The sequence below is a fragment of the Ambystoma mexicanum genome, chromosome 8 (genome assembly GCF_040938575.1).
Source record: "Ambystoma mexicanum isolate Mex_15411 chromosome 8, UKY_AmexF1_1, whole genome shotgun sequence".
Classification (NCBI taxonomy): Eukaryota; Metazoa; Chordata; class Amphibia; order Caudata; family Ambystomatidae; genus Ambystoma; species Ambystoma mexicanum.
In genome coordinates, this window is record NC_090929.1 from 1,240,157,930 (window position 1) to 1,240,180,255 (window position 22,326).

General features: G+C 48.2%; 1 protein-coding gene across 2 annotated transcripts in view; it reads left to right on the top strand.

Moving 5' to 3' along the window:
* LOC138472928 (protein FRA10AC1 homolog) overlaps nucleotides 1-22,326 on the top strand; it is a 735,805-nt gene that overhangs the window by 172,960 nt on the left and 540,519 nt on the right. For both annotated transcript variants that reach the window (XM_069611349.1, XM_069611350.1), the window contains exons 5-6: nucleotides 3,626-3,702; nucleotides 5,033-5,116. In XM_069611349.1, coding sequence (XP_069467450.1) covers nucleotides 3,626-3,702; nucleotides 5,033-5,116 — 161 coding nt within the window. The remainder of the gene's footprint in view (nucleotides 1-3,625; nucleotides 3,703-5,032; nucleotides 5,117-22,326) is intronic.

Genomic DNA, 22,326 nt, shown 5'->3' on the forward strand with positions numbered 1-22,326 from the left:
GCCCTGCTGGAGAAAGGCGCCATAGAACTGGTGCCTGTAGCGGAGAGGAACAAGGGATGGTATTCCCCTTATTTTTTGATTTCGAAGAAAGACGGGGGATTGAGACCCATCATGGACTTGCACGGTTTGAACAAACTCTTCAGGAAGGACAAGTTCAAGATGGTTACTCTCTCTCAAGTCCTCCAGGCCCTTCAGCTTCAGGACTGGTTGGTGTCACTCGACCTCAAGGATGCTTACTTCCATGTGCCGATCCATCCCAAGCACAAGAAGTACCTGAGGTTCGCGGTTGGCGACTCGCACTTTCAGTTTCGGGTCCTGCCGTTCGGATTGACCTCCGCCCCGAGGGTTTTCACCAAGCTCATGGTGGTAGTGGCAGCGCATCTCAGGCAAGGGGGGATTTGCGTCTACCCCTACCTGGACGATTGGTTGATCAAGGGGAGCTCTCCCGAGCAAGTCCTGGGTCATCTGTCCGTCACCTGCCACTCCCTTCACAGGCTGGGCTTCTCCCTCAATTTAAAGAAGTCCCATTTGACGCCAACACAGCGGCTCCAGTACATCGGAGCAGTGCTCGACACTTCCCTGGGGCAGTGTTTTCCTCCCCAGGTGAGGGCTCTTCACATTCAGCAGATGGTGCACAAGTTTCAGCATGCCTAGACGCTCCCAGCGTTAGAGTTCTTGAGGTTGCTCGGCCTCATGGCATCCTGCATTCTTCTGGTGCCAGAGGCTCGCCTGCGGATGAGATCTTTGCAGTGGGCACTCAAGACGCAATGGTCGCAGTCCTCCGGCAGGATGTCGGACCCGGTTCAGGTGCCGCCCTCGGTCGCCCGGGACCTTCTGTGGTGGGCCGTCGAAGGAAACTTGATGAAGGGGGCTCCATTTTGGCTTCCCTGGCCGGAGGTGACGATCGTGACTAATGCATCCCTCACGGGATGGGGAGCTCATGCCAACAGGCTGACAGTCAGCGGTCGTTGGTCTCCGTCGGAGTCCAGACTCCATATCTATCTGTTGGAGCTGAAGGCCGTCAGGCTAGCCCTGAAGGCTTTTCTGCCGACTTTGCGAGGAAAGAATGTCCTGATCCTGACGGACAACACAGTGGCCATGCACTACCTCAACAAAAAGGGGGGGGCAGGGTCACTTCCTCTGTGCAGGGAGGCGATGCAGCTCGAGTTCTGGGCCATCCAGCAGGAAGTTTTGATCTCGGCAGTTCATCTGGCCGGAGACGAAAACGTGACGGCGGACGCTCTGAGCAGGCAGAGCGCGATCTCTCACGAGTGGGAGTTGGCTCAGGAGATTCTCCTGGAGATCTTCGCCCTTTGGGGGACCCCTCAAGTGGATCTCTTCGCCTCCAGTGTCAACCGGAAGTGCGAAAGGTTTTGCTCGCGGGAATTTCCTCCAAAAGGAGCCTTAGGAGACGCGTTCGTGGTGGAGCGGTCATTCCCGCTGCTGTACGCGTTTCCTCCAGTCCCCGTCATCCCGCAAGTGCTGCGGAGGTTACGGAAGTTCGGTTCCCGAATGATCTTTATTGCTCCGGCGTGGGCTCGGAGGACGTGGTACCCGGACCTTCTCGACTTGTCCATCTGCCCTCCACGTCGTCTTCCCTACCGAGACGATCTGCTCTCACGGGAGGGGGGGTCAGGTTCTCCATCCAGAGGTCAGATCCCTCAACCTTCACGCTTGGCTTCTGAAAGGTTGAGGTATAAGGATTGGGACATCCCTGAAGACGTGATGGAGGTGTTGCTTTCGGCCCGAAGGCCAGCAACAAAGTCTCTGTACCGTTGCCGTTGGCGTAAGTTCTGCGACTGGTGCAGAGTTCAGAATGTGGATCCTTTTGCATGTGACATCCCCATGGTTCTGTCCTTTTTACTTTCTTTGGCCCACAGGGGCTTGCAAGTGGGTACCATTAAAGGTTACCTGGCGGCGCTGTCCATCTTTAAGCGCTCGTCTGAAGAGTGTTCTTACTTTAAAATCCCTTTAATTTTACAGTTTCTGAAAGGGCTCACTAATGTGTTCCCTCCGTCACCTTTCCTGGTTCCCGGTTGGGATTTAAACCTTGTTCTTAAGTTTCTTATGGGTGCTCCGTTTGAGCCTTTACATTCTTGCCCTTTGAGGCTGTTAACTCTGAAAACTGTGTTTTTAGTTGCGGTTACTTCCGCTCGCAGAGTGAGTGAGTTATAGGCACTTTCAGTTAAGTCACCCTTCACTGTATTTCACAAAGACAGGGTTGTCCTTAGAGTGCGTCCTTCTTTTCTTCCGAAGGTAGTGACGGAATTTCATTTGGCCCAGAAGGTTGTTCTTCCGGCATTCTATCCTCCTCCGCATCCTGGTAAGGAAGAGGAGAGGCTCCCTAGGCTTGATCCTAGGAGAGCTTTAAGCTTTTATGTTTCACGCATGTCCCGGGTCAGAGTGGACGATCAACTCTTTATTGGTTACGCTGGAAAGCGTTTGGGGCAAGCTGTGACGAAACAGACTTTGTCTCGCTGGATTATTTTGGCCATCTTGGAGTGTTACCACTTGGCGGGTAAGGACCCGCCGGTTGGCTTGCGGGCCCATTCTACCAGGGAATGGCTGCATCTACTGCCCTGCAGAGGGGTGTTCCTATTTGCAACATCTGTGATGCAGCCACCTGGGCTTCAGTACATACATTTGTACGTCACTATTCCCTCGATTCCATCCGAGGACAGGATCTGGCCTTTGGCAAGGCGGTCCTTTGCTCGGCTATTTGATTGGCAATTCTAAATTTTGATTCTAAATTCTTTCCCTCCTCCTTGCTCGGGTACTGCTTTGGGAGCCTGTCATAGATATGGAATACGTCGGAGGACCCAATCCCCTCGAAGAACAAGTTACTTTCTTACCTGGTAACGTTCTTTCGATGGGATGGTCCGACGACGTATTCCATATCGCTCCCGCCCTGCCTTCCCCGCTGCAGAATTTCTTTTGCGATTGCAGCTTACGTTCCGCAAGGCTTTGTGTCTGACTGGCAGTTGACTAATGTCACACGTTCTGGGGGAAAAAACTACAACTGAGGCTATGGGCGTCGTGCGTCCTACTTATCACATCGGATGACGTCGGACGTCGGAGGAGGTCCTCGACGGCGGCGCATCGACGTCATCGACGCAGGATGCAGATGCCGAAAAAGGTTTCCGAAGCAGCACAGCTGTGGTGATTGCATGTCATAGATATGGAATACGTCATCGGACCATCCCATCGAAAGAACGTTACCAGGTAAGAAAGTAACTTGTTTGTTTCAATGTTGAATTTACTGTAGTCAGTAATGGGGAATTTTAAACCAGATGCACTTTAGCTCACAGCAAGCACTGAGAATTGTACAATTATTTTAAGCACTTAGAAACTTGTTTCCATGGGGAGAACAGTAGACATTTTTAGAAATCTTGTACAATCTTTTCATGTTGTTATTCAGTTCTTTATAACATATAAATAATGCTCATATTTAATATGCAGCTACACCTTTCGTGAGATAATGGTTTTAATTAATATTCGGGCCATACAATGAATTACTGTAACTGTTTTACTTGTGTTGATAATTGGTGTTAATCAATTTTGAACAACTATTGTAGAACAACAACAGCATGTGTATGAGAACACTCCTTAACCTTATTTTATTTAGTTTGCCAGACATAAAAAGTTTGTGAATGACTACCTTTTGTATTATGGGGGCAAAAAAGAAGACTTTAAGCGTTCCCGGTAAGTATTTATTTATTTATTTAGGGCATTTTATATAGTCGCAAGTTTGTTGCCTTTCGTCTACTTCTAAATGCTTATGTACAAGAGATGTGTAAGGAACAAAATGCAAAGTGAGGCTAGTGGAAAGCCAGTAAGATCAGAGCTAGTGGGAATGGTTACATACATAGTTTAAGATTATGAGTGATAGGATACAGGAATAGCAGCAGTATGACAGGATGAAGGTTGACGACCAAGCTGAGTGGGACGGGGGCTTAGCAGTGAGGCCGAAGGAGATGCAGAATGTAGATTTATTACTATAGTTTATGTCCGGCTTTCAGTTATACTCATTCTTTGCAATGACAAGACAGTTAGTCAAACGAGTCTGTGAAAAGTTTGGTCGTCAGCATCATTCTAAAGTGAAGATAATTCGATTGATCTCTCTAAACTGGATTTAAACTTTTCCAAAGTTTCAGCCAGTGTACCATAAGGGTTTTGCCAAACCCTTCTCCTTTACATTTTTTTCCCTAATGCTTTGTGATTTGAACAATCAGAGGTACGTAGATAGTTGGGGAATTTGTTCCAGAAGGATTTATTCATGATGCATATATCTTCTACTTAACAATATGTTTTCCAGGTTATTGTTTAATTGCTTATCCTCTGCTACTGTAAAGAAATCAGTTAATTAAAGATGGTAAGGTGCATTGTCCCCATCCTCCTTGCGCTACCGGAAGATTCCTTGGTGGGCTGCACTGGTGCCCAAAATAGTGATGCTGCTACTGACTTCAGGGAGCAGTCATATTAAATGACATGTTGATTAAGCATTCTTACTTGTGCAAAGATTAGAGATAAACTACAGAATGTCATTAATTTATCTGCTCAATGCATTATGTTAGGACCTCCCAAAAAATAGGTCAAGAGCAATTGGTGGATAGTATTCGATCTGCAAAGTCTAATAATAGTTCATTGGCATCTTACAAGACCAATGGAATTGAAGAACAGTATGGTATTAAACGTGTTTTCCTGTCCCTCTGTATATCCTGCTGCTATGAAAGTTGAGAGTAGCTTTTGTCCTTAAAGTGTGCAATGGATGATGGCTGATAAACCAGTTTCTTCTCTTTGTAGTAAAGCAAATAAATGAAAATGTCTGTTTCTTCCGGTGTATTGTTTTCTCCACGGGTGTGTGCACTAAAGCCGGTGGCTCTTGGGTATTTAGAGTTGGCATGATTGTGGAGGTGACCTACACTGATCTAGAGGAACAGAACATTTGTGTATCGTGGCACACCAAAAGATTGTACAACTGTCTTGTCTTTTCCTTTTAATATTCCTATATTCTGCTTCTTTCTATTCACAGCGAGAATGATAAGACAGACTTGGATGTCATTCGAGAAAACCATAGATTCCTCTGGCAGGAGGAAGATGAAGTGGACATGACTTGGTAATTTTCCGCTGTTGTAAAATGCAATCTTTTGTGACCAAGATACTAGAGGTCATTTTTGTCTGTGTATTTTGAAATGCCAGAGTAACAAGACGAAGACACAGGGGTGTGCTTCACAATTCTTTTTATTTAAAATCAAAAGGGGGAGGAAACATACCTCACTGTCCCTAATTCTATGAGGGGCTTCCCTGCCCCAACACAACTTAATAATGGAGCAGTCTTTGTCATGATGTCCAAAATGAATGTTTACAGTCCTATGTCCAAAATAATCCTACTCTAACCCTCACACTTAATGTATCAAAACTATTACTGGGAAGAATAAAAAATACTTGGCTGTCTTTCTAGCCGTGTAATGCCTCTTACACCCACTGTCCTTGAAATATGTGCTGGGGGACACTCCCCTTCCCTGGTCTTTTCCACTTTAAGGCTTTGTAGCCCACAATCCCAGGGGGACACTCCCCATCCCTGGTCTTTTCCCATGTGTCGGGCTTTGGAGCCCACTGTCTCTGTCCTTCTGAGTTGGTCACTTATTTAAGTTTTTCTGGCAAATTGTGCAAGCTGCTTGTTTTTATCACAAGCCTGTCATTCAGTCTGAATCTATTGTTTGCATAGATTCTTCATTGTTTGCATAGATTCTTCATTGTGCCTTAGGTAGCCCACAATCGCGTTATACATAAACAACTGTATAACCTATGTTTGCTGTGTTTCGTTTATCTGCTTTAATTTCCCCAGAGGTACTGAAATGAAAAAAGAAACAGGCTGGTAATCAGGAAGCATGTGGTCTGGTCAATAAATATTAATTTGCATGTTTCTTTGGGTTGATCTGCAACTATTTAATACCTTTAGTAAGCCCCACGTCTCTTCTCCCGAGCCGTACCTGTTGCTTTCAGTGCTGCTGTCCTTTTGGTGGTTCTCGAAAGGAGTCCTGTTGTTTCCATAAAACGTCGGGTTCCTAAAACTAGATGCTCCATGTGCCTTTTATATGCGCCACTCGCTTTTCGTGGCCCGACGCACCTCACACCAGGCTTTAAAGTCTCTTAGTGGCACTGCTCGTCTGCTGCCCCTCCTCCCAGTTTTAGATTGGGGTCTGTTCACTTGTACTATCTGTGGCCCTGCTCCCAGTAATGCAGGCACTGCATTCAGGGATTGTAGGTCTCTGCTTTGCTGGGGTGTGCGCTCTCCCCGCCAGATAACGTTACCACACTCTCCCTGCCAGATAACATTGCCGTCCTTTGGACGTCTGGGCATCCCCTGCCGCGGGGAACATGGTTACTTCGGAATCCCATCGCCTCCGGCCGGGTTGTTGAGCCACAATTAACCACTCCCTACTTCACCTTCTTGGCGGACGTTCACCCGCTTCTTATTTCTGTAGGGTGCACTTCGCCTCCTTTCATAACTGCTGCCACCACCCTCCCACACCTTCTTCAGTTTTCTTTCTGTTCGTGTTCCTTGACCACCACTACTGCAACTCTCTTCACGCAACAACCAACCCACTCCTTCTTTCCTTTTCTTATTGACTTTGTCCAACAAGAAAAAAGGATTAAGGTTTTGGATGTTAGCTTCCACTCCTTTCCCCTCCGGAAGCAGCCTCCTGGTCCCAATGTTTTGATATGGGGTTTTTGCTTTACCATAATATATATACCCGTATGGTATATTTGGATTTTATTGGTAAGATTTTGTGTAAGTGGTGGGATTTTGCCTTAAATTTCTGGGTTTTGGTGTGGGAATTCTATTCCTTATTATTACTTCTGGGATGTGATCTCTGGATTCATCACAGCATTCACATGAGGCCTTTTTGTGCATGTCTGTTTGTATATTAGTAAAACAGAATTTACATTGAGTTGGGGGTGGGGAAGGGGAAATATCTCTCACTTTATGGAAGTATACATACGCTTCCTAAATCATGGCCATTCTTATACGAGAAGTAATTTTTCTTTAAAACAGTGTTTATTATGTTATATAAAAACAGTAACTTACAGACATGCATAAGTATATACATCGCATTTCGCATCAAGTCTTGATCGTCTGCTCCCCAACCCCCCCCAACCCAACCCCCAGCCTACGTCGCACTCAATAGTTCCACTGCCTCACAACTCTGTTCATTAGCGACCACTCTTGTAGCAGTCTCCTCCTGTACGGGTGTATTCTCCAAGTCTATAGCGCCCTGCTCAGAGGTGGCCAAATCCGTGACCAACTCCGTGGCCAACTCCGCTATCAGCTGTTTCCAAGCATCCACCTCCCATCGCCTTGTTCCATGTTCCGACCCACTGCTTCTTGCCACACCACGGTCTCTGCGTTTGCCCATTTCAGCAGGTCCGTCCACCAACCCTGCACTACTGACCTCGTATATGCTTTCCATCCCATTGCTATCCTGCATTTTGCAAGTATATATACCAAATCCTTAAACTTACTCACATTTCTTGCTCTTTTGGGCTTTGTGAAGCCCCCCAGCAAACATGCTAGCGGGGATCCAATATCCAGGGTGATATCCGCCCGTGCTAACACTTGGGCTACCTCTCACCAAAATCTTCTAATCTCTGTGCAGGCCCAGAACATGGGAACCAGATCTGCGTTAATCTCTCCGCACTTCGGGCATGACTGTGTTGCTGCCTGGCTGAATTTAGCTATTATGTTCGGTGTCAGATGTGCTCTATTGGTCACGTATAATTGAAACATGCTTTTCTGGACACCTTTTTGTGGTAAGCCATAGCTCTACTGCACATTGCCTCTGACATTGGTTCCTGCAAGTCTGACTCCTAACTTTGCCTCGTCTGCACTAACGCATCTCCCATCTTGGACATCAGTAGCTCATATATCCTTTAGACTTCATTACCTCCTTCTGATACATCATAAAATTTCTCTATCGTCTCATCTAACTGCAAGGGCACTGTGGCCTCTGGCCATCTGCATCTAAGATTCTTTAGAAGGCAGGAATATGTGAGGTGTTGCCCCCGGTTCACCCCAGTGTCTACTGTCAGTTCCCCAAACTCCTTGGGTAACTTTCCTTTAGCACATCTCCCACCGTCACCACGCCCTTCGGTTCCCAGTTCTTCCTCACATTTATCCTCAATTGCTTATCCCCCCCTTCCAGCGCAACTAGCGGGATCTGTGGGGAATACAGTGTGGTGTTACCCAGCAATTGGCAGGCCCTATGCCACATTACATACCTCAGCCTCAACAGCAAGGGCGGGCGAGTTGCACGAGGGTCGGTTATCCATATCGCTTCTTTCAGAAAGAACAGAGTACTAACTGCTTGCAGTCACCGTGATTCATCAGACAGCCATTTGGCCACAAATTGCAACTGGCTAGCAACAAAATGACTTACTTCAAAATTAGGCACCTTTATTCCCCCCAGTTCATTCGAGTTCTGATGCTTCTCTAGTGCCACCCTGCACCTTGAATTGTGCCATAGGACGCTCCTACATATACCATTCAGCCTCTTGAAAAACGTTTTCAGTATCGCAAACAGGACATTTGCAAAATAATGAAGGAGCCTCGACAGCAACACCACCTTTAGTAATGCCGCTCTCCCCATCATGGACAGCGGCAATCTGGCCCAGAAAGACACAGAGTTCGCAATTCTGTCTACTGCCCTCACAGTGTTCTGTGTGCGTTCTGTTTTAGGATCATTATAAATGTCCACACCCAAGTATCTAAATGTGTCTGCCTCCCATTTAATTGGTAGCACCAGCAAGATGTGCACGGGCCTCCCAGCATATCCCCCCAAAGGGAACAGACTTGACTTCTGTGGGTTGATTGTTATGCATGACAAAGGCCGCATAGCGCTCCATCACATCCAGGATGTATTGCAAATTAGTCTTGGGGTGCTGCAAGTACAGGAGCATGTCATCCGCGTACAATGAAATCAGATGCCGCCCTCCTGGTGTGACTATGCCAGTCTCCCGATATTCTTCCCGTAAATAGACCGCTAATGGCTCCAACGCTAAAATGAAAAGCATCGAAGACCACGGACATCCCTGCCCCGTGCCCTTGCTTACCTGCCATTGTTCTGAGATGATTGTGCCCGTTTTGACCCTCGCTATCGGTTCATTATACAGCAACTGCACCCACTTGATGAATGTGGGTCCGATGCCAAACCTCTCTAGCTCCGCTAATGGCCACGGCCACCTGACTGAAGTCAAATGCCTTGACTGCATCGAGCAATGCCACTGCCAACTGTTGCGTATCTCCTTGGGTACAATCTATTATGTGGTGTATGTGGTGATCTTCTCAGGTTATTTGCAATATTTCTGTGTGGAACATATCCTGTTTGGTCCGAATGTGTATAAGCTTGGCGATGGCCGGCTTAAGCCTTTTTGCCATTAAAGCTGTAAGAATCTTCCCATCTTGATTCAGTAATGAAAGGGGTTTATATGAGCCACAGTCCGTAACCGGCTTGTTTGGTTTAAGGAAGGGAACAATTATCGACTCTCTCAAAGACCCGGGCAGCCTGCCCATGTTCAGCGCTTCGTTCAGCATTGCTAGAAGTGGAGCTAGGGCTTCCGCCCTATATTCTTTATAGAATTCACTGGGAAGCCCATCCACTCCTGGGACTTTGCCTGTCGGTAGTTCTTTTATCACATATTCTAGTTCTTCTATGGTGATGGGGTCTTCTAGCCTGTCTTTCTCCTCTGTGTTTAGCCTGGCGAGGCTAATCTCTAACAGTGCTTCTTGTATCTCTAACATGTCACACTGAGGTTTCCCCATACAACTGTTTGTAATAATCAAAAAAACATGTGTTCACCTCCTCCTGCGTCTCGCACAATTCACCGTCCCTTCCCTTCCCACAATCGATCTAATTGTCTCTCGTTTATTCTCATTTCTACAAAGCCAGGCTATCAGCCGCCCGGGCTTGTCCCCTTCGGCATGCTGTCTCTCCACATATTTCCTGTAACTCATTTTGCTTAGCCTGTCCCAGTGTTCTCGACATTCTTGCTGCAGACGGGACACCGCCTTAGCCTCCTCTACGGACCTATCTCCTGCTTGCTCTATGACTTCTAGTCTGTCTTCCGTGTTTTGTAGATCCTGTGTAATGACATCTTGTATTCCTTTCGATTTCGCAATAGCTGCCCCTCTCACCACTAGTTTAAAGGCCTCCCACAGTGTACCTGCAGATTCCACACAGCCTCTTTTGGGCTCGAAATATTCTTTCACCTCTTTCCTCAGGTGTTCCCGAAACCCTGCATCCTTAAATGCCTCAACCCTAAGTCTCCATGTCGGGATCCTAGCTCAGGGGGAAAGGAACTGCCAAGTAACCAACAGAGGGGCATGGTCTGAGAGGACTCTTGCTTTATATTCAGCCTTTATGAACTCTCCCAGACCTTCTTTTCCCACAAACATATAATCCAACCTTGTGTAGAGGTTCTTGGGAGCCGTATAATGAGTACACTCTGCCTTGCGGGCACATTGTTCTCCATACATCAGCCAACTGAAATGCGTGTAATCGCATGTTCAGAGCTTTAGCTTCAAGCTCTGATACACTTCAATTAAAAGCCCTTCGAGCAGAAAAGAGAAACTTGGAAGTCTCTTGGAGAAACATGCCATTTAAAGCAAATAAACACAACTTAAACGTAATATCGACTAAGTACAAAACAGAAATCTTACTAACCAAACGAGAAACGTATAACGACAGAATCAACAAAGCTAGTTCCAGTACTAAGGAACTCATTGCGATTCTGAGGGAAATGGAATCCCCTATTCCCCCTAAGGACTTGTGTACCAAGGATAAAGTATTGTGCACTAGATTACAAAATGCCTTATCCGACTAAATTGCCACTCTCCAAAGCAAAATTGCAGCAAATAAGCTCAACCTCTCTAAACCAGACACCGGTGACCACCCCCAAAAACACCCCCCACAAATTGCTACATGAATTCTAATTCGCTCAAGTCACCACCTATGAGGTGGAAAAAATCATTGCCTCACTTAAACCATCAAGATGCCAGGTAGACACTTAAAGATGCGGCTAGAGACCTGGCACCATTTATCACCAAAATGCCTCATTTCGTGCTTGCAATGTCCCTACAAATCTGAAGGATGCGTGGGTACTACCTTTGCTAAAGTAAGCATCATTGGACCCTTCTATTCTAGAAAACTATAGGCCAATTACAACGGTCCTTTTTTTACTCAAAATAATTGATAAAGCGGCATAACGCCAAATTCAGCAGTATTTGAAAACCAATAATCTCCTAGGACTAAGACAATCGGGTTTCAGACCTCTTCATGGCACAGAAACCGTGCTAATTTATTTAAAAATGCAAATTGACCAACTCAAAGACAACAGACAATGTGCCTTCTTACTTCTACTTGACCTATCGGTGGGCTTCGATTTGGTAGACCACAAAGTGCTCTGCAAACACTTGTCCACCGCGGCCAATTTCTCCCAAGCAGCCACAGATTGGATCCAATCCTTTCTTAACAACAGGTCATTGAGAGTCTTCTCCCAGTCTGCCGCGGCTGATCCTTTTCCTATTACTTGTGGTGTACCACAAGGCTCATGCGTTTCAGTAACTATTTACACTAATTATGCAGATGACACCCAGATACTCCTACCCCTTTCGGGTGATTACGAGACAGATTTGGCTTTGGTCAACAAAATATATTCAATCATCCAGGAATGGATGGTGGCCCACGGCCTTTGCTTAAACGACGACAAGACCGAGATCTTGATTTTAGGAACCCCGGCTGACCTGAACAAAGTTGGTTGTCAATACACCTCATTCAAGATTGATGGTATCAACATCAAAGTCGCCAAAGAAACAAAAACATTACGATTATATCTGGACTCAGCACTGAACCTGAGCAAACAAGTTAATGCTACGGTCTCTGCAACAGTGCACACATGTAAGCTGATACATGCATGCAAACCCTTCCTATCTACTAATAGCTGCATCACCTTAGCGAGAGCCCTAATCCCATCCAAACTGGATTATTGTAATGCTCTCTACGCAGGTGCCAACAAACAGATCTTGAACAAACTCCAAACTTTGCGAGGCCAGAAGAAATCGCAACTGGCTAGCCATTAAGGACAGAATCCAGCTCAAAATAGTATCCATCACGCATAAATGTCTAAACAATGGTTCCCCACAGTACCTAAAAGATAAAATCATGAAAAAATCTTCAATGCGCCCAAACCAGAACAATCGACTCATGTTGTATTGTAGCTCCCAGATTTAATCTAAAAAAGCCGGGTGGTATCAGCTTTCCCGCTCAAGTCGCCCACTTCTGGAATTCTCTCCCCATTCACCTATGAACTGACCAGACCTTCCTAAGCTTCAGGAAAAATAACAGAAACTGGCTAGTGGCTAATGAAGTTTGAAGTTTAGTTTATTTGTAAATCGCAAACCAGGCCCTGGGGCAACCGGGCGCATACTCTTGAAAACAGGTTACAGTAACAGTAAATACATAATAAATTTACTCAAATATACACAATATACAGCAAAAATACCATTTACAGATTATAACACATTTAACTCCCTCAAGTGTTATATTGCCCATGAGTCCATTCCAGCACTAGCTTCACATTGTATTGTACCAGTGTCAGCATTGCTTGTGTATTTTACTGTATTCAAACTGTTTTGTTATCACTTAATGTATAACAACTGCTATATCTCACTGTGTGTAACTATCTTTTGTGCAACTGAATCCTTTGTGTAATGTACTGCAATGCTCCCAGATACCTACTGGTGAGGTGCGCTTTACAAATGAATAAACAAACAAACTTGTGTACGAGCGCAATATAAATAAAATATCATATCAAGGGGCTGGATGAGTGAATTTGCCATCCGATTTATCCATTACCGGGTTCAGCGTGCAGTTAAAATCACCCCCCCATATCAACGCACTATCCCTGTACAAGCCTATCTTGGGATATAGAGCTCTAAAATAGGTTGCTGTGTCGTTATTTGGAGCATACGTATTAATAACACATATAGTTCCCTATTTTCCACCATTCCTCGTAATACTATCATCCTACCCTCCATGTCTAGGACGGTCTGAAGGACCTTGAATGGGACTGTCTGTGCCACCCATATTCGGACCCTTCCGGTATATGCGGAATATGTTGAACATGTTGAACCCAAGGTCACCCCTCCCCACTTCTGTGCCAAGGTATCTTGCCTTTCCTTAGTGAGATGAGTTTCTTGCAGAAGAGCTATATCTATTTACTGGCGTCTCAAATATGCCATGGCCCTGTTTCTCTTAATGCAGCTGTTCATACCCCTGACATTCCAGGTTGCAATTTCAAGTTCCCCCATCCCATCTAGTGGTTCCTGCACTCATTCTTCCCCATTACCTTCGCTAGTCCACCCTCATGCGTGTCTGTAGGCCAACTCCCCTCTAACTATCCCTACACCCACCCCACCCCGTCCCAATAATTGCACAGCTCCCTATTCGGTGCTCAGGCATCCCTGTGTCTTACCCCTATCCCAGGTCCTAGTGCTGGAGTTCGGGATGCAGCAGGAGGATACGTAAGTAGTAGTATCCTAAATGATCTAATCTAGTATGGGGTATACGCTGATTTCTCCATGTGCGGTCCACGTGAGGTCTGATATTAGTGGTTCCCGCTTGTTAAACATTCCTGTAACAGCATTTATAGCTTTCCTTTTTTACACACGTGCTTAATAATGTCTTATGGACGTATATCCACATAATTACACATTGGTTAGGCGTTACCCTCCCGTTTGTCATTTTCGGCTGATCATCCGCCTCGTCCATCAGGTTAGCTTCATCCATCCATTTACTTGCCTCTTCTGGAATTTCGAAAAAGATAGCTCGGCTTTTGTATAGGACTTTCAATTTGGCTGGGTACAGCAGCATGTACTTTCATATCTCGCAACCTCCTCTTGACTGCCTTATTGTTCATCCTCTGTTTTTGCACCAGGAATGTATAGTCCGGGTATGCTGTGATGTTAGTCGACGCTCTTCAGAAGAAAGTACATGCTGCTGTACCCAGCCAAAATGTTCGAGGATCTTCTCTCTGTCCTTATAATTTTGTATCTGGGCTAATATTGGCCAAGGTTCAGCACCAGACAGCGGCCATCTTGTCAGAGCTCTGTGCTTTCGCTCCACCGTGAAGCCCTGTGTGAGGGCCCCCGGGCCTATTTCCTGCAGCAGCATAGTCTCAATGAAGTCTGTTTTGTTTGCGCCTTCCTGTCCTTCCGGAAGCCCAATCATTTGCACATTATTCCTCCTGGCTCATCCTTCTGCTTCCTCTGCTCTGTTTTCCAGGTTCCGTATTTGTTGTTGCAACACAGAGACTTCCTTGTTATTCTCGTTGCAGTTCTTCTTATTTATTTGCACCTCCTTTTCCAACATGCTTGTGCGTTCCGCCAACGACCTCATATCTTGTCTCAGGAGGTTTACATCAATACTTATCGCATCTATCTTGAATTCCAATGAGGACTTTAAAGCTGCTATGGCTTCCAAAGTTTTCTGATCTCCGCTCACAGGGGCTTCTGCCCTTTGGGTCACTGGGGTCGTCTTCATGCTTTCCAATGCTTGTGCAGGCTTAGCAAACGTGTGTAACGCTCACCTTGTATCCACAGGGACGCCAACCGACTGGTCTGGGATGCTTCTGGGAACACTGCACCTTCTCCGGGACTCGTGCTGCCAAGGGCCAGTTCTAGAAGACAGGAGTTCGATTTTAGCTACTACGCCTTCCCTCGGGGTCCACCTTCCCCGTGCTCCCCTTGCGATTCCCCTAGGAACTTTTCTCACCTTGGATTTCGTTAAGGTGCGCTCTCCGTCCTGCCGTGCTGGGCAGGGGCGCGTCGTCGCTGGGCACCGTACCGCCGAGTTACTTCACTGGCGTGAGCCTGGAGTCCAGACCGGCTGCGACTCCACTTTTGACATAAGTCTTTCTTATAGTTAAGAATGAATGTCCGTAATTGTAGTTGCCCAGAATAACCTTCACCTTCTTTCTTGCAGATGCCGAAGGGATGATGGAAGCTTCGAGCTGATACTGAGGGCTGAGCGCGAGAAGGTAAGAGAAGCGCAAGGCGCGGCGCTAAGAGCGTCCTTGGAAGTTGGCTAACCTGTGCTGTTGTTCCTTGCAGGTCGTCGAAAGAATCCTGTAAGAAAGTGGTCGGATGAACCAGACGCCGGATGGAAGATGTTCGTATGGCGGTGTACTTCCAGGAGAGTTTGGTAAGTAAGCTCACTAATTGTCTTATTCTCGTCCTTCTTCTCTAGGATGTTGCTGGAGGAAGATAGCGAATTCCAGGGAAGACTCCGGATGGATGGCAGAGCTGGATGCTGAGCAGGTAAGGATGAATAATGTGGTTCTTCTTCTCCTCTCGCCCGTGCAGGCCAAGATGCTGAGCAGGACCCGGTGAACGTCACGCTGCAAAAGCAGAATAACGCGAAGCGCGTGCCTCGAGTCGGGCTTGGTTTAAATACCCAGCAGGTATCCCAGGTGACTTTGGGGCAGGCCCCGCCCTGGATGCTAGACTACATGTTGCAGTTCCCCATTGATCCTTTTGGGGCAGCCATGTTAGTCCATTGCCCAATGGAATTCACAACTGCCATATGAGCCTGGTGCCAACGGCGCCAGGACTGACTCCAGGGCACCCAAAAGGGGCACGATTGGGCCCTTGGGGCCTTGTAGAAATACTGTGGCAAGTGCCAGAGGGCCCGAGTTCCCTGGCCAGGGGTTAAGGTCGTGACAGTGTGTCTATGGAGGATTTCCCTTTGTTTTTGTTGGCTTCGGACAAAATGGCTGCCTGAAACAGTGTCACTGTGCTGTTCAATGTGGATGCTGCTCAGCACACAATATTTGTCACTAGCACATGGTCTTCTCCCTCTCGGGCCTGGTATCTAGCTCTGTGCGCCTCCCACGTGGTTGTGTAGCGGGACCCGGGTCCTTTGGCCAATCAATGACATGTCTGTGTCTGCAGCCGCGGCTCGCCGCCTACAATTAATCTCGCCTACGGAGCGAAAGAGTGTTACTGTATATTGTGTAGACGTACTGCCGTTCTGTGCGAGCTCCCAACCTGCCACCGACCGCTGCCTCGCATTCCATGTGTCCATATCGGCGCTAACCTCCATTCATTTCCATTCACTGCTACCATGGAGCTATTATCCGTGAGGTGATTCGCAAACGTATGGCCGGAGCGTGCACTGTACTCTCCAGTCGCCCTCCGCGGAGGCTTACTTGTTTTCAGATTAGCACTGTCGCCCCGTCTATTGCAGTTCTTATGGGGCGCATCCACCTTTGTTTGTTTAGCGCTTCTGTGTCATCTCTGCCGCTTCCAAAAATAGTCTGCTTTCATCCTCTGCTTCAGCGTTCCTGGCTGTACTTGTCCTTGCAGGGGGGATTGTGTGCCCACTGGCTATGTTCCGCTGTACTGATCCTCCGTTCACACCAGCTGAGCACGTCTGTGCTGCCAGCCATCCTCTGACCTGGCTCCATCCAACTCTCGGCAATTGCACTCTTCGCCTCCCGGTGTTGCGGAGGTCTGTTCGCCCAGTCCTTTGTTAGGGAGAATGTCTTTTCGCACTGATCTTGTCTACCGCACCCTTCGTTCAAGATCTGCAACTATGAGGACAGGCAGGATACAATGTAGCATGCAGTTCCTTAACGGCACAGTCTTCTTTTTGGGAGTTTCACTCTTCCCTCGCTACTGTGCCCTCAGCTCCTTCTCGCTTCCACTGCCCCCTTGCTAGCCTCATACAGGGTCCTCCCAGCTGTCCTATTTGCTTCCGCATCCCCCGCTACTGTTGGTGATGAAGCTCCGCTGTTGCTACATACAGTTGTCAATAATTTGCTCAACATTTGTGCTGATTACTAAAACTATCTCGGCTGGTGATTGTGATACATTCTTCTTTCTGGCAATAGTCCCAGAGAAAAAAAGCACCTTAAAGCAAAGTTCTAGTTGTATAATTGCTTGTATTTCGTTGGTGCTGTTGCTTGGGAAATGCTGTGAAGAAAGTCAAGAGACTGGTGTGGTTCGTGGACCCATCCACTCACATACAAAATATACACAATGGGGGTCATTACGAGATTCGCGGTAATGGAAAAACGATGCCGGTAAGGGAATACCGGCACTGCATACATCTCTGGCCTATTACGAGTCAACAACCCGGTATCAGCGCCACTGCTGAGACCGTGCACCCCCGTACCGGGATAGCCTAACAGGAGGACATCACAAGTCATGCAGACATGCAAATGCCGGCATCATGAAGGCGGAAATAAGGGATACCGGGATGCCGGCATTACCGGCATCACGAATCACCCGCAAACAGCAATGTGCAGTGTTCCCAACTTCCAAAGGTGCACACAATCAGCACAGGTGGAGGCAATGGAGTCTGGCCCAGCACAAAAGGAGCACACCCACACACCACACCAAAATGATTCCACTTGCAGTTGCAATATTGGGGCTGGAGGACATGCTTGCATTGCTACACCAGCAACAACAACAGGCACCACAGAGGAGAGGCAGGAGGAGAAGGAGGGTGAGACAGGCCCAGCAAGCCCCACCAGTGCAGCCAGTGGTACCACGCAGGCAGCCCCCAATCCCTCGCATCAGAGCCAGTCCATTCAACCTAACCCCTGAGCAGATCCACACCCTGTACCGCCTGGACCGGGATACCATCACCACCATTGTGGACATGGTACACAACGACATTGTCAGCCTGATTGAAATACGCACCGCCATCCCCCCTCTACTGAAGGTAGTGTCTGTGCTCCACTTCCTGGCCACAGGCACCTACCAGCACACAGTAGGGCACATGCATGGCATATCACAACCCTTATTTTCTCGCATGCTGAACCAAGTGCTGGATACCTCCTGAAGCACTCCAGCAACTACATATCCCTACCACGGACTGCCCAGGAAATCTTTGACACAAAAGTTGACTTCCATGCACTGGCAGGCATGCCAAATTGTATTGGTGCTCTTGACTGCACCCATGTGGAATTGGGGGTCCCGCATGCCATGGAGGTGGTGTACCGCAATCGTAAGCTAGATCACTCCATCAATGTACAGATGGTATGTGACTCCAGCAAGATCATCACACATTGTTGTGTCCGATTTCCTGGATCAACTCCTGACTCAGTGGTTCTGCGGAACTCCACGCTACATGGAGCGACATGCAGGACGGCGTGTCTGGCTGCTTGGTAAGTTGCATGACAGGCACATGGCAGTGTAATGGGGGGAGAGATGCACACACCACCCTGATGTCATTGTTGTGGTGACTGCACAATGTCCATATTACAAAACACTGTGCCGCAAAGCATCCCAAACTGAACATGACAACCAAACCCCATAGTAATGACGGAAGCTGCACACCAATGACAATATGCCTGACTTTCAACCAGCCCACATCCCACAACACGTCCAATGCACATCATCAGACCTCACCCTCCGTAACACAATCCAGAAACATGCTGTGAGTATGCACAATGTAAATGTCCGCAGCAAAACACAACAAAGGACAAGCATCCATGAGTGTGCACAAATCAATCCCACCAAGGAAATACACTGCATGTCACTGGGCCATCACCCACAGCAGTGCTGCATGTCACCATGGGAATAAGCGCTGAATGAGAAATCATGCTGAGACTTGTGCCAATGCTGCTGGTAATAAATTCATACTAATCACTACACATCACATCATGATAGAATACACAGCGGTATGCATCCACAGTGCATGACCACCAGCAGGAGAGTGGACACCCTGTATCATCTGGACGACGCAACCCACACCATTAGACCATGGGACAGCACACATTGTGGCAAGGCAAAATTTGTGCATACATCCAGGGACATGTGCACAACAAATATCTGCAGGCATGTGTGATAAGTACAGGTGTCTATCAGTAATTGACTTACACATACCTTATTTTGCACCCATGCAGGTGATAGTGGCTACCCCTTGAAGACGTGACTCCTCACCCCTGTCCGGAACCCGCAGAACAGGCACGAAGAGGACTACAATTGTGCCCATACCCTTACCCATGTGGTGATCGAGCAGACCTTTGGCCTGTTGAAGGCACGTTTTCGCTGTCTTAGCCGATCGGCGGGTGGGGCACTCCTGTACAGGCATGAGAAGATGGCCAAGATCATCATGGCATGTGTCATGCTGCACAACATGTGCATCCGACGGAACGTGCCTCTGCCCCCTGACATTGAACATCAACCACCAGGTGAGGATGAAGAAGATGGGGTTGCACATTATCCAGGTGGCGATGCACAGGAGGGACGTGCTGTGCGCCAGTATGTGATAGGCCAATATTTCTAAGACACATGGATGCAGAGGGTGCCATGAATGTGGGACTCAGGGCACTGGGTCTGGGGGTACATGGACCCTATGCACTGTAAACCAATAAAGCACACATACACAATAAGGAATGTCCAGTCAAGTGATTTTTTTTGGTACACAACGGGTGTATTTAACAGTAAAAAGTGCTCATACCCTCCTCCTCACACACACACACTCTTCCCCCTCTGTCTCCCCCCACAACTCCCCCACACACCTCTTCCCTCTCCCCTTCCCTCTCCCCCCACAACTCCCCCATACAGCCCCTTCACCCCACAACTCCCGCACACACCCCCTCCCCCCACAACTCCCCCACACATGGCGTGCAATGTTATGCCACTTGAGTCTGCATAAGTCTGCACATGAAGGCTGACCCTGCTACTTATGTCCTGGGTCGGACTCCGGGGGTGGCATGTTGGGGCGCCGCATGGTGCGCACAGACCTGCGCAGGGGGCTTGTCTGTGTGGAGCTTGACGATGAGCCCGTAGGGGCATGCTCTACTCTCGGGGCAGGACGCTGAGCCTCCAAGGCATCCGCAATCCTGGCAAGGACCTGCCTCACTGCCGACCGCTCCTCACAGATCTTTAAGGTGCTGGACTCTATGGCCCCTTTCATGACCGCAGTGTTCTCTCTGGCCTCCTTTCTCGTCACGTCACCATCAGAAACATATTGTTTTAAGAGCCCTGTCAGCTCCAGCTGCCGCGCCTCCATCTGTGCCATCCTGAACTCCCCGTCCCGGACCCCTGTGGAGGTGGATGGTACGTGTGGCAAGGGGCACAATTCAGGTCGGTCCTCTGTGGGGCTCCAGGCCTCTGGTTCTGCCTCTCCCCCAGACTGGACGTGCAAGGTGCCATCGGGTGTGCTATTTGGGGTGTACTGGGGTGTTTTGGCGGGGCTGGGTGTGGCACCTACTTCCAGTGAGCAGTTATCCTCCTCAGGGACACATACCTCGCCTTGGGAAAGTTCCTCATTGCCACTCTGTGGCGCAGTGGCAGCTGCCTCCCCTACCAAGCTGTTAGCTGCAGACAGGGTCCCATCTGCCACTGGCTCAACTGCAGCGGATTCCACAGGTGTTGGTGTAGTGGCTGGCCCTCTTTGAAGGAGTGGTGGCCTGTGCTGCAGAGTCCTCTGCATCACTGTCGGTATCACGGCCTGTGGGGGACCGAAAGAGGGACAGCATCAGTGATGGTTGTACATGCATCATGCATACAATGGTATTAGTGCAGTTGTACACATTTGATGACTTGCTGTCCTACAGTTGTGGCATACAGGTTGCTTGCCATATGGTGGGGTTAATCAGGCATACGTTAGGTTCACACGTGTGAGGTGGTGCATGCTATGTGACATGCCTTTGTGTTGTGGACTGTGTGTGCCGTTTCCCTGTTTGTGGTGTGTGTCTCAGGTATGGCATTGGCATGCTGCATGCATGTGGATGTGACAGTGCTGGGGACGGCATCTAGGCAGGGATGTGTCCATGTGTGTTTAATGGCCCATGTATTGCCTCATGGCACAGTCACATTGGTGGACCATCATCATACTTTGCATTACAGTGTTTTCTTTGGACACTCACCTCCATCTGCCGATGACGACGCTCCATGTTCCATTTCTCCCACTCCTTCTATGGACTCCATTCCGATGGTGCTGGCGCAGGTTTCTTCCCAGCGGGTGAGTTTAATGGGTGAGTTGGACCCACCGCCAGTAGCCAGACCCTGGCTCCGGTTGGCAGACAAAATATTGCGCACTCGGAGGCGCAGGTCGTCACAGCATTTTTTAACGTCCTTTACAGTGCGGGGGGTGGTGCCAACCGCACTGACTTTCTGGGCCACTAGCTCCCATACCTGTTTTTTGTTTTAGCTGAGCAGCTCTCTTCAGGTCTAAGGCAAAGAGAACATCAGCATTCTCTGCCAGAGTGTCACCAAGCATGTTAAGTTCATCCTCGGAGAACCTCTCCTTCCGCTGCCAGGATGCCCTTTTCTTTATGGCCTTTGGCTTAGTGCTTGTGGTGTAGATGCTGCTCTGACTGTTGGTTTGAGGCTCCAGGTCTTGTATCTCGAGGATGGCAATGGATTGTGTTTTTCAAGATGGCCGCCGTGCCATTTCCCGTTCCGGCGTGATGACGTTACTTCTGGTTCTGGTATTAGCAGGCCCGCTAATGCCGGGCCCGTTATTTAAGGGTGTACGGAGGCAGAAGAGGTGTCAATGCTTTCCATGATGCCGCTAAGGGACGTTTTTGGGTCTTTTACGGCATGCCGCTACGCACGTGCACGCATACTCCTAATCGGCCACTGCTAGCGGCGTCAATGCTACCGGGACCCAGTATTTCCTCCATGCCAGTAAAAACTGAATTTTACCGCAAATCTCGTAATGACCCCCAATGACTGAGAAAAGTCTCAGCACTGTTCATGTGAACCTCACTGATATGGTGTATTTTCCCCAGTAAGTCAAACCAACATTGTGGGAGTTCAACAGTGGAAATTCTCTTTCATCTATAGCTTTTTAAGACAGAAAGGTTTCAATGATTTACGTGGGGTTTCTGCAACTTGTGTTACAAATGCGAAGGAAAGAGAGGGGCTTGGAGTGAGAAAGACAGCCTCACGGGAAATCCTGGAGGATGAAGAGAGTGGCTCTCACTTAGATAGGCCCATTGTGACAGCAAAAATGATGGCAGGCTGTGAATGACCTCAGTCCCAGAACTTAAGACAACCCAGAACCACAGGTGCCTGGGCCAATCCTGCCAATCCATCCAACCATGTACAACAAGGATGCTCTAGGCTCTACCTTAAGGGGAGGGCATGCGGGAAATAAAAGGAGAGCTGGCCATTCCAAAGGTGCGGGGTGTTGGAGTAGAAACTGGAGAGGAATGTTTTGAGGAGAGGGATGTGCAAGAGGTGTATTAAGGAGGAAGGAGGTTGGAGGAGGTATTTGGAGGCTGCGAGAAGAAGGTTGTTTTGGG